This window comes from Dendrobium catenatum, unplaced genomic scaffold (assembly GCF_001605985.2).
Source record: "Dendrobium catenatum unplaced genomic scaffold, ASM160598v2 fragScaff_scaffold_28, whole genome shotgun sequence".
Lineage (NCBI taxonomy): Eukaryota > Viridiplantae > Streptophyta > Magnoliopsida > Asparagales > Orchidaceae > Dendrobium > Dendrobium catenatum.
The window spans coordinates 1002625-1016079 of NW_021318490.1; the positions used below are offsets into that span (position 1 = coordinate 1002625).

General features: G+C 32.7%; 1 protein-coding gene across 1 annotated transcript in view; it reads right to left on the reverse strand.

The window, feature by feature from the left end:
• LOC110100764 (quinolinate synthase, chloroplastic) overlaps positions 1-13113 on the reverse strand; it is a 59045-nt gene extending 45932 nt beyond the window's left edge. Inside the window, exons 1-4 of the mRNA XM_028692913.1 lie at positions 13100-13113; positions 3632-3947; positions 3066-3284; positions 2788-2967 (exon numbers count right to left, since the gene is read on the reverse strand). Of these exons, the coding sequence (XP_028548746.1) occupies positions 2788-2967; positions 3066-3284; positions 3632-3947; positions 13100-13113 (729 nt within the window). The remainder of the gene's footprint in view (positions 1-2787; positions 2968-3065; positions 3285-3631; positions 3948-13099) is intronic.
• Positions 13114-13455: the final 342 nt, after the last annotated feature.

Sequence of the window (13455 nt, forward strand, 5' to 3'; positions counted from 1 at the left end):
CTAATTATTAATTATTAATTAATTTACAATTATATAATTAATTATTATTATAATTAAAGAATTATCAAATATAATTAATAAATATTATAATAAATAACATAAAATAATAATAATATTATAAAATAAAATAAAATAAAGATCCTCACCCTCTCTTCCTCTCTAGTTCGGTCGGGGCCAAGCCGAAGAAGCGCGTGTAAGGGGAGAAAGTTACCTTCAGCTAGCGAGCTCCTGTTGGTGCTTCCGATAAAAAATGTCGTAACTTCCGTTCCTAACAGGAAGGGAAAGTCGTAGGAGCAAAGTCGGACAGCCAAGGAGGGTTCGGCTTGGGGACGGATGGGAGGAGGTCGGGCTGCAAGGCTAACGGTAAGGGCTCTCTTTCACTCTCACTCTCTCTCTCTCTCTTTCTCTCTCTCGGCTAGAGGAGGTCGGGATCGGAGAGAGAGCAGGAGGTTGGGGATGTCGGGAGGAGAAGCAGAGAGCGAGTGTGGTTTCGCGTGGAGGAGATCGCGTGCCAACAGTGGGGCGTTCGGCCTCTATTTAACAACGCTTGTGATCGTTCGATCGAGGCGATATCGCAGAATTTGCGCTGGATTTGCGGAGACATGATGCGAACGGCGCCGATCTCAGTCAGATTCGTGGATCCGACGGGTATGAAGTTTGCACGTTAGATTTCTTTCTTCCTCCCCTTTTTGTTCTATGTGTATTGGTTAACAAGAATATTATACCTGCATAACAGGTGGGGCAAAAGGACCCCTAAAGAGACAAAAGAGACCTTTATGTAATTTAATGGAGATAATGTCAGGTTTACCTAGGCTCCATTGAATATTATTAAGAAAGTGTAGTCAAATCTTTTACATACTAAAATTGATATTCAGTGTAAACTTTAGAATAAGTAAAGTCAAATGTTAATTATGATTTTATTCAATGATGATTTCAATGTTTTGATTTATTACAATTATTGTATTTTAACTGTTAATTAATTTATAAAGTTTATTGAGCATCATAGCTCACTAGTATAATTTTTATTGGTTGTTACAAGAAAATGAAAAAAAGGTCGATGCATGCTAAGTTACAAGTATTTTTAATTTTATATGTTAATGTTTCTCTTTTTTTGTGAGTTTATATTTGAGGTATGTAGACTGTTATGCAATGTATAAGTTTGAATTTCATTTGTGGCTCTATAAGTATGTCTTTATTAAGTTTTTAAGTTATTAGATGCTTCCGTTGATGTAACAAAAGAAATGTTATTGAATGTTATATATGATTTTTCAAAGAAGGAATAGTATCAGATGTTTAATGAGGAAAACGTTATGTTATGCATATTACACTCTACAGTACTGTTAAGGAGTACTATGAAGTGTTACACTATCACCTTGTCAGTCCACAATTACTCCCATGGGCATTGACATACTCTCCCTAAGGACTGTTGATTGAATCGAACCAAGCACGACCACTCCAATGCTAAAAATATGAAATGTAAGGAGAGGTTAATGTACATTCATTTAGCTTGAATAGTGTTTGGTAATCAAAATAGGTAGACATTAACTGATTATTAACGTTCAACATCACTTTATATTTCAAACGAAGTGAGATTTATTTATCCATTCACACAACCTCACCCCCTCCAATATCGAATGTCCACTCACTCACTAGCAAACATGTTACATTTACAATGAAAATCCACTCAGCATTTGATGATTCATTGTGGCTCCTCTAGTTTAATTGCATCTCAGCCCTTATGTCTTCATTGATTGCACTCAGCCTAGCATTCATGCAATTGCTGCCTAAATGCCATCACCAACAACTTAAAATGACTTTTCTTTTTCTTTTCACTAAACCCCAACTCCCCCAACACCAATATAATTGATTGTGCCACCTTTATGTTTCATTTATGCTTCTTAAATCATTTAAAAGCCAAAAAAAATCAATCTAAAATCTAAAATCTAGAGTAGAGTTTGGATTTTGAGAGTTTGGATTTTGAGAGTTTGGATTTTGGATTATAACGAGAAACAAAAAAACTTCTGTAGTATTGAGAATAAAAAAATTGTGATTTTGAATTGAAATTCCGTATCACACATTAAATTTCATAACCAATCTAGTCCAAAATCTATAAGCAAATAAATTTTGGTCACATAAAGGGTGAATTGCACTGAGGATTATTCAAGCCTAAAATTTAATCATTTTGATTTCCAAGTAGGCAAATGTGAAACTAATTTGTCTGATAGTTCAACAAATACACAGCCTGAGATGGCTAAACAAACTGCAACACTAGGTAATATTTTATTATGAAATATAAATATCAATACAATATCTTCAAGTTAAATGGACAAGGATATAAATTTTAATACTGTTATTATTATTATTATTATTATTATTATTATTATTATTATTATTATTTTGGAATTTAAGTGCCAGAGTACAAATGTTATATGGATAGGATTCGATCTCGGGACCTTGCCAATAATCTTTATTACTTAAACTACCTGGCCACTCTTATTTTATTATATTTGGTGTAAGTGCTTGCATTTGTATAAGAAACAGAGAATTTGGATATGAACAAGGATTAGATGATGTAGCACCATCCTCATTAAATACATTTTTAACTCAGTAGTTGATAAATCAATTCACATATACTCTACGAAATTTGGTGATAGAAATTTCAGCTAATGCAGCAAATTGTAAAATTAACTCTTCTAATTACTGCGTAAAATTAACTAAGCATGTATGTTGTATCACTATACAACAACATCAACTACGTGGGGTCGGCCATGTTGCATCACCATGTACCTGATAATAATGTAGTTGACGTAATAAAGATTTGATTGTGTTCCTATTATGTTCTGGGTGTATCTCAGCAATCTCCTCATCAGTCATGCCAGCCATCTGGTTGAACAATTCTGTGATGTTTGCACCCATATAAGAATCTGGACCATACCAGATATTCAAATTGGGCACCTGTGCAAAGGCCTGAAAGAAGAGCTAAGGATTTCAGTATATGAAACAATCATAAGCATATTAAAGACAACATAGTAGTATGCTATAAGATGATCTCTCAGGTTACATATCTGAAGGATAGTTTGCACTACGTTAGATGAAGTGCAGGTAATTGTAGGCACCATCTCATGTCCATAAGCTTTCGTCTCCAAGGAAGTATTAATGTAAATAACATGCAAAGAAGGTGGTGATTTGGAAGCTGTCTCAAGAAAATGCACATACATCGGACTTTCTGCAGCATCAGCTAATGAGCAACCTATTTGCTCACTTGACATCCTATAGACTTCAACCTGGGTCAAATTTATGATATTCAGAACTTTCTTTCAAACCTAAAGCTCAAATTACAGTTTAAGACAAACCAAGTAGAACTTATTTTGGAAAACTATGCCTTGGTACAAGGAAACACATTACAATGAAATCAAGTAGAGCAACATCTAGACAGATTGAAGAAATGCATTGAAAACAAAACATAATAAGTTGTGCATCTTACAATGTTATCACCTAGTTGACAATTCAAAGATTAAAAGAAACAAGATAAAAACGTATGTTTAATATATATGAACCAACTCTGTTTCAGTAAAACATAATATGCGCAGTACCCACAAATGCAAGGAAAGCACCATGAAGTCCTCGATACCTTCTCAAAGCCAGCTTGATCAAGTATTGCACGGACATTTTCTGACATGAAGTCCACACCAAGCACGGTAATGTACTGGCATCCAGCTTCTGCCATTTTGACAGCTATGTCTGCCATTACTAACGAATCAGATATGTTAATGTGAGGCCACTGCTTCTGTGCAGCGGTTAGGATGCCTTGAACTTCTGGATCCATGTAGAAGTGTGCAACGACACCAATTTTCTTCTCTGTAAGTATATTGACGAGTTCTTTTATCTTCAACTCATCAGGAGATAGGAACTTGGCCTGTAAATCCACTACAACGTAATGAGAGTCACTGGAAAAGATTGGATTGAAAGTAACAAATGATGGTAAACCTATCACTTAAATGACATCTAAAGCCATTAAAACTGTTAGTTTTCAACAGATCTCTTACCTTTTTTATTAATTAAGATTAAATAGATAAATCACTAACATGTTCCTTAAAAGCAATAACTTAAGGACAATGTTATGGGAATAAGACATTTTTAAATTTCCTAGATCATTATATCACAAATAATCATAAGGTAGGGAAAACTAAGTATTGAAATAATCCTCAATCCGTGGTCAACACATTTCTATCACAGCAATCCAGCAATCTATGGACAACAACTTTCCATCAATGGTAATTCAACAATATGCGGATAATGACCTTTCAAATAAAACACTCATCAATCTGTGGATAACAACTTTCTATATTTGTTGCGTAGTTAGTTATGGATTCGAGAATTAAGGACTAATTTACATATTTGTTTCTTTCATATGTAATTACTTATTCACCTATTTATGTACAGCCCATTACCATTATCTTTATATAGACCAAAGAAATAAAATTCAATCATAAAATCTCACATTTTTACTCTTGTATCTATTCATTGTAATTTTTAAGATTTTATCAAAGACATTAAAGTTATACTCCCTATGAGGTTGACAGGTCATTCAACATGGAATCTCTCTTACAAGCTGATTGGCCCTTCACCAATATTGAAAGCTAAAATTCATCCAACAATAGTGGCAAAAAATATGTGAAGGATTTTGCTAGAAAAAAGATGGTAGTAGCTACCACAAAGATGCCAATAGTCAAGAAGTTGGATAACTCGCAAGCTAGAAATCAACTTAGAAATGAAAAATTCAAACCCAAAATATGAAAAATCTATGATTAAATACTATACTAGAGAAAATCATGTTGCGACCCATGACCCCGAGGTTGAGATTTTGATGATGCCAAATAATATTGCCTAAACTACTTTTTATTGAATATCATTTAATGTTTGCTATTGTCCATGAGTACTAACATTTCAGGAAGATCACATGCCACTCAGGACAACGGGAAGACTCAAGACTAGTTGGATTAGGAGTATGAGTCGGACAATGTATTTTGTTATTTATTTTATTTTTTATTTTCTTGAGTCTGACCACAAACTGCAGGTAAGTCTGAGCAATCATGCACACACACAGGGGAAGAGGATTTTTAGAAGTAAGAAATATAGTTTTTCATTCCCTGGTAATCGTACTGTACGAATTTATTTCGTACTGTACGATCTTCTATTATAACACATGTTCTGTGAACACATCGTACTATACGAATACTATCGTACGGTACGATCTGTTTCAAATCCAAAACTCTAGCCGTCATGATAAGTCAAGTATGATATTTTGCGTCGTTCATACTGTACGACTACGTTCGTACGGAACGATCTTTTTTAAATACATACTTAATTTAACCCGTGATTAATGCAAGAAATCAAGGCTTAATTACAAATTGAAAATCGTATTGTACGAACCCCTTCGTACAATACGATGAACAGAGACGAATTATGATCGTCCCGGAGATCGTCCTGAACGATCCTGTGTTTTTTTTCCTCATCGTACTGTACGATTACTATCGTACCATACGATGAACAAAGACGATATTTGATCGTCCCGGAATTCGTCCTGGACGATGCCTTGATTTTCACTATTCGTACGGTATGATGTAGATCGTACCATACGATGAACAGAGACGACATTTGATCGTCTCGGCTATCGTCCTGTACGAGTAGTGTGTTGTGAATCGTACCGTACGATATATTATCGTACTGTACGATTAGTTTTTGAACTATTCGTACACCTTCGTACCAGGACGAAGCTAGTTTGTACATATCGTATTGTACGACCAATAATCGTACTGTACGATTGTAACGGCTACTTTTGAAATCTCAGGGATTTTGGAGCCCGTTTTTATGTGTAAAATTTGTCATATTTTGAGAGAGAGACAGAAGAGGAAAACGTGAGTAGAGAGCAAATCCTAGAGAGAGCTCTTGAGAAGTTTGAGGGGTTGAGAGAGGAAGGAGAAGGTGAGCTTGGTGAGGGAGAAGAGGTGTGAGGGAGATATCACGATTGCTCCGATCTTGCTGCAACTTGCTCCTCCTATGGCCCGGGAAGAACTTGTGGGAGGCTTTTTAAGGGGGAGACTCGTCTACATCCGTTGACCTCGAAGGTACTCTGCCTTTTCCAGGAGGGAGAAAAACGAGAAGGTTCTCTGCCATCACCAGGAGGGTGAAAACAGCGCTTGGCACTCCGCCACGCCGGGTTGGTGAAAGGGAGTATTGTAACGGCTTCTCCGCCTTGCCGAGGGGGGCAAAAGGAGAGCTATTGTTGGTAGTGAAATTCCAGGAGCGGAGGACTCCGGGAGTGGACGTTAGGTCATGGTTTGACTGAACCACTATAAAAATCTCGGTGTGCTTTTTCCTTACTGTTTTTCTTTTTGCGTGCATTTTTATTTCATAATATTTGCTTGGAAAAATTGTGAAAGAAAAAGATTTTATTGTTGCCTGTTGCCTTAGAAGTTGTTTTAAATTTTCATGTTAAAAATTTAAAAACACCAAAAAATTAGAACTCCTGCTTAGGTTTTAATTATTGCAATAAAGTTTTCACAATTCACCATTTCACCCCCCCCCTCTTGTCCATCTAGTAATTTCAAATAATTTCTTCTCTTACTCTAAAAATCTTTCGGTTTTGGTTTTTATTCACATTCATTGTTAGCATCGGAGTAATTTAGAACCTGAATCTATCAAGGGTAACACACCTAACCTATGATGAATAAGTTCCATATTAATGCTATGATGGGGGTAACAACCCAAATTTTGGTCCAATCAAATAATTTTTTAGGAGTCATTATAAGACAAATTTGAAAACCGTCTTCCATATATGATAAATATTATTATGCTTTATTTATAATAATTTCCTCCTAATTTTAGGGATAATATCAAAACTTAATACTTGTCAGTATAAGTGGGGGTTTTGGGTCCGTTAGGTGTCCATTTTACAAATCGATTTTATCAAAATTTTCAAAATGATAGGCTTTTTATGAATGTTTTTCTATAATTTTTTTTGTTTTGAATTTGAAGATATAAAAAGATTTATATACTCTTTGCATTTAAAACTAAAAGATTTATATAATTATATAATACTATACTATTATTTTAATCTAAATATCCTAATCCACACATAAATTCATGAAATTCCTTTTAATCCCTCATTTGGCCTAACAAAGAGCAATTAGAGAAAATTAAGAGAGAAAATTGAGAGAGAAAAGAAATCTAAGATTTAAAGGCCGTAGAGCAATTTTCATCAATCGATTCTATTTGAAAAATTGTTCGTCTCGAGTTAGACTATCATTACTCTAACTCTGATTTTAATGGTTTTGCATATTTTGTGTTTTATGCATTTTAATTTGGTTAAAACATACAAAATTTGTAATATATTCGTTTTTAGAAAACTTTTACCACATAACTTTTGGTATATGATAGATGTCTTCAATATTAGCATTTTGACTAGAATATATTAAATTTTTTTATCAAATATTGTAATTTGGGAAAAATATTTTGAATATTTTAAAAAATTGTATTAATGCTAGGGTGTTTCCTGTAAGCAACACGCTTTATGGCCTGAATATAGCGACAAGTGTACAAAGGCCGCTACACTGGCGCTCGGGTGCAATGTTAAATAGACAAGGGTTCCCATATCAAGAAAAGATGTGGGAAAAGAAGCTAATTCATTGAAACTAGAATTAGGATAGGAACTTTGGTATTTAGGCTCCCATATAAGAAAATTAATGGAATTAATAGATATTATGATTCATAGGAAGATAAATATTCTGTGAATTTAGGAAACAAAATGGTTTGAAGAGAAGGCTAAGGAGATTGATAGTTTAGGATATAAATTATGATTTTCGGGTAGGAGTCGTACTAGAAATGGTGTATGTATGATTATATATAAGAGTTTGAAGGATAACGTTATAAAAATTAACAAAATTGGAGATAGAATTATAACTTTAAAAATTGTTGTCGATGCTAAGATTGTTAATATTATAAGTACTTATGCTCCTCAAGTAGGTTTGGATATGAAATTAAAATTAAAATTTTGAAATGACTTAAAAGAATAAATATAAAAGATACCTCTTGAAGAAAGAGTTTTTATTAGAGAATATTTAAATTGACATATTGGAAGATAGATAGATGATTTTAAAAGTATTCATGGTGTCCATAGATTTGGAAATACAAATGAAGATGGAAAGATCATTTTAAATTTTTCTTTGGCTTCTGATTTTTTAATAGCTAATATTATATCTAAGAAAAAAGATGAGTATCTTATCACTTATAAAAATAGATATAGTAAAACGCAGATTGATTATTTTCTTATAAGAAAATTAAATTGTTTAGATTGCAAAGATTGTAAAATTATTCTGAGTGAAAATTTATGTATCCAACATTAATTATTAGTTTTGAACTTTAACATAAAGGGGCAGAAAATAAAAAAAATAAAATGATATTCTAGAATTAGATGAGGGTATTTAAAAATATTAACAAAAGTATTTTTAGAGTAAGATTTTAGATCTTAAGATTTTGTTTGTACATGAGGATGCTAATGTTATATGGGAAAAAGTATCTAGCGATATTGAAAATATTGCAAAAGATATCCTTGGAGTTGAGAAAAGCTCCTAATAGTAAAAAATAGTTGGTGGTGGAATCCAAATGTACAAGAAAAGATAAAAAATTAGAAGATTTATTTTAAAAATTTGTTTATATATAAAAATTCTGATAATTGGGAAAGCTATAAAGAGGCTCGTAAGGAATCTATGAAAGCTATTTGCGATGTAAGAGCTTAGCATTTAATGATTTTTATAATAGATTAGATACTAAGGAGTGAGAATTATATATATATATATATATATTATATATATATATATAATTGTATGTATATAAGTTATCAAATAAATATTTGAGTAGTAAGGATTTAGTTCAAGTGAAATGCATTAAGAATGAGATCAAAAAGTACTTTTTTATATAAGATGATATTCAACAAATGTGGATGAGATATTTTGCTAAACTTTTTAATGAAGAATGTGAAAATATGATTGACTTCAGTGACTTTAGCACCCTAACTGAAAATAAAATATTTTATTTTTACTGGCGTATTAGTAAGATCAAAGTTAGAGAAGTTTTAAAGAAAATAAAGTATGGAAAAGCTGTTGGACCTGATGATATTCCAATAGAGGTGTAGAAATGCTTAGGAGATGAAGGAATTTTTTGGCTTTACTAAACTTTTTAATATTGTTTTGAATATTAAAAAGATGTCAGATGAGTGGAGAATGAGTGTGTTAATTCATATTTTTAAGAATATAAAAGTGATGCATAGGAATTGTGCGAATTATAGAGGAATTAAGTTAATGTGTCATACTTTAAAACTATGGGAGTGAGTTATGGAGCGTTGGTTGCGACGTGATACTAATGTTTCTCAAAATCAATTTGAATTCATGCCGGGTAGGTCTATTATGGAAGCCATACATTTATTGAGAGGTTTGATAGAGAAATATAAAGATAATAAAGAGGATCTACATATTATATTTATTGATTTATATAAAGCATATGATAAAGTTCCAAGAGAAGTGCTATGGAGAAATCTTGAAAAGAAAGGAGTTAATAATGTTTATATTTAAATCAATAAAGATGTGTACGCATGAACTATTATTTGTGTTCAAACACAAGGTGGTTTGACCAAGTATTGTCCTATTTCGGTTGGATTACATCAATGATCACCCTTAAGCCCATATCTTTTTTGCTTTAGTCATGGATGTTCTCACTAGACATTTGCAAGAGTATGTACCTTGGTGTAGGCTTTTTGCTAATGATATTCTTCTTGTTGATAAGGCTAGAGAGGGAGTTGAAGGTAAACTTGAATTATGGAGATCAACTTTAGAGTCTAAAGGTTTTCAATTGAGTAGTTCTAAAATTGAATATATGGAGTGTGATTTTAGTAGCAATAAATCTAGTGAGGGGATTGTGACCTTGGGCGATCAAGTCATTAATAAGAGTACACATTTTAGATATCTTGGATCTATTGTTCAAAGTGATGATGAAATAGATGTGGATATTATCAGTAGAATTCAAGTTGAATGGATGAAGTGGAGGGATGCATCAGGCTTATTGTGCGATAGAAAAGTTGCACTAACACTTAAGGGAAAATTTTATAAGATGGTGGTGAGACCTGTAATGCTTTATGGTGCCAAATGTTGGCCATTAAAAGAGAAGCATAATACTAAGTTAAGTATTGCAGAGATGACGATGCTTAGGTGGATGAGTGGCTTTACCCTTAGAGATAGGATACAAAATGAGCATATACGTGAAAGGGTTGGGAGTAGCTCAAGTGGAAGATAAAATTAGAAATAGTCTCCTTAGATGGTTTGGTCACATTAAACAGAGGCCTTTTGATGACCCAGTTAGGAAAGTTGGGGTATTAGATTTGACTTATGTTAAGAAAGGTAGAGGTAGACCTAAAAAGACTTAGTTAGAAAATATTAGAAATGATATTTTCCTATTAGATTTAAATAATAATTTAACTTTTAACATGACACAATGGCGAAAAAAAGGATTCATGTAGCCGACCCAACGTAGTGGAACAAAGGCTTGATGTTGTTGTGGGAAAAATATTCTAATTTGGATAAATTTAAAATTTTGAAAAAATATTATTAAAATTTTTTTTATATGCATATATATATATATATATGCCTGCTCGTTATAATATAACTATTGTAGATATACGCATGTGAAAAAAATAAATTATATTTTCTTATGAATTTCATTAATTTTAATTCATATGCAAATTTTACATGCATTAAAATGACACGTTGAACTGAACATTGAGTGTATTATTATATATTTTTTATATTATAGTTTGTAAAATATGTGTATGTAAGAAAAACTGGCTAGAAATGATTGACTGATTTTAAATTAGCTGAAGACATGTTACCCTCTACAGGAGGGTGGCCGACTGACTTTCCTTTAAAACAAGATTGCGTGTAATCCTAAATGATATGAAAAATGGTTAATATGATATGATATGTCGATGGACACGAAGTGACGACTTACTGATATGAAAGCCACCTGACTTGCCTACAGGACTGGATACATGAAAAGTACTACAGATAGTTAGATGACTTTTCTCTGCATATAGTGCTTTCATATGCATATTATTAAGAATATATAGTATTGATAAAATTACATAATTGACATGATACGATTACATAAGATACATGTTATGATTGACACGAGTATTTGGTAATCCTGATAAAACAAAATGGGAGGTGGGAAAAATAATTTTTCTTTTCAAATTTTCTATATTCTTAGGGCATTTTTTCCAATAAGTTTCACTTATCCTATTGATTTGAATCTTCAGGTGAAGCGTTGACATTGAGCAAGGAGGTGGAAAAAAGAGCCCATAGGAAGTCAAATATAGCTAAGCAATTTATGAGTTTTAATAGAGGCTTTTATCTTGGGAGTTGAGTATTTTTTAAACTTATAATAAAATTTATGCATACTTCTTTGTCATGTAGAACGCTAATCGAGCCTAATGTTTAAGAAATAAATGCTCGAGATTATCTTAAATGTTTAATTTTCTTATTCTCTCACTTTTTGCAAGGCTTGCTTATGTAAGAGTTCATTCAATTTCTATCAAGGGAGGTAGTTTAGCTCAAAATCTAGCACGAGTAATCTAACTAGGTATTGCTAATTTAGTCCAAATCTAAGTAGGTTAACTAAACTACACATAAACTTGCTAAGCGGATAGTACGTGTATCCTATAAGATTTTAAAACTAGGGAATTTTCATTTCTTATACATCTAAGCCATTCAAAGTATTAGGATTTCTCATCTCTTGCCATTGACATTTTACATGGTTTAAAAAAATGTTCGAAGCTCATGCCATGAAGCGACTTGAATTGAGCGCACAATGAGTATTTCAAGGCTTAAGCCTCACTAGTTCCGGTGAGGTTAACGCCTTTCTTAAATGAGTACGCCTTAAGGCTTTTTGAGGCGACGCCTTATTCTGGTTAAGTTATATTATTTTTTATATGTACTTGTATTATTAATATATAGTTATATAATTATATATATATATATATATATATATATTCTATTAACCAATTAGCTATAGGATGAAAGATCAAGATTGAATGGTTGTGTTATGTTTAATAAAAATTTGGAAAATAAACATTTCAAATTATAAATGTAAATAATTGATGATGATGAAATAAATTCTTTGATTGTTAATGATAAATTATTTAAATATGAATGAATAATGATAAAAAATAGTAAAAGATTTACAATTGAAAATGGAGGAATGCATTTGATGATGAGAAGAATGAAGATATCATGTTGATATTAAAATAAATACTAAATTAGTAATAACTTCTACTTCACAAATAATTTAAAAAACGTAGCAAAGTAGAGTTCAAGCTTTGAAAAAAAAAATCAAATGGTGATTTAAATATAATGGATTACTTTGTCGTGTTATCAATTTATTATTTTATTTTATATTACATTGAAACTACTGTTAATTAATATGGTGAGTTAAAAAAAGGTTATAATTGAAAAAGATTTAAAAGACAACAATGAGATAGAATTCAAGGATGAAAGCAAGGACGAGGCTATGGTGGATCCTAATCTTTAAGGTGTATTTAAGTTTTAAATGTGTATTTACTTTGAATCTCATTTTAAACTTTCATTTTATAATGAAATTTAATATTGAGAATTGTATCTTATATCTTTATGATGATGAATAAAAAATATATTGATATTTTATTTTATTTTGTCAATTTTATGATTATTTATAAGTTTATGCATTTTTTATTTTTCTATGTTGAGGTTTATATCTTATCGATCCACCTTAAGGCTCGCTAAGTCAATTGCGTTAATTCCTGATTTCGTCCTTTTAAACCTTGTTATTTTATGTAACTTCTTTTCTACCTAGTTGAAGTGATCGAAGCCTTAGATATCACATTGTTGACCATCAGATAATGAACAACAGCAAAAAAAAATGAGAAAGAAGAAATAAAAAAAAAACAAAATCCACGTAGTCCCGATTTTCCGCTGAAATCCTGCCGAACTCAGACAGAAATCCCGCAGCTTCGTACCTGTTCGGCGCCATTCGCGATCAGATCCCGTAAATCCCGTGAAACTGCCTCGGTCGCACCTCGCCAAGAGTCGATAAATAGCGACCCAAATGAGAGCTTCGGCTCTCTGCTCTTCCACTTCGCACTCCAGCTTCCACGAACTCCTCCCGAATACCTCTGCTCAGTCCTTCCCACATCCGACCAAAACCCCTCTCCTCTCCCACATGATCCCGAAGCCAAATCCTTCACAACCCTCCGACCTCCCTGTCCGACGTCGATCCCCACTCAGCTGAAGCCCCGATCTCCTCTGTCTTTGTCCGATCCAACCCACGAAGCCGCTGCCCCCTTTGCCCGATCTCCGGTCCTCTCGTCCAGAG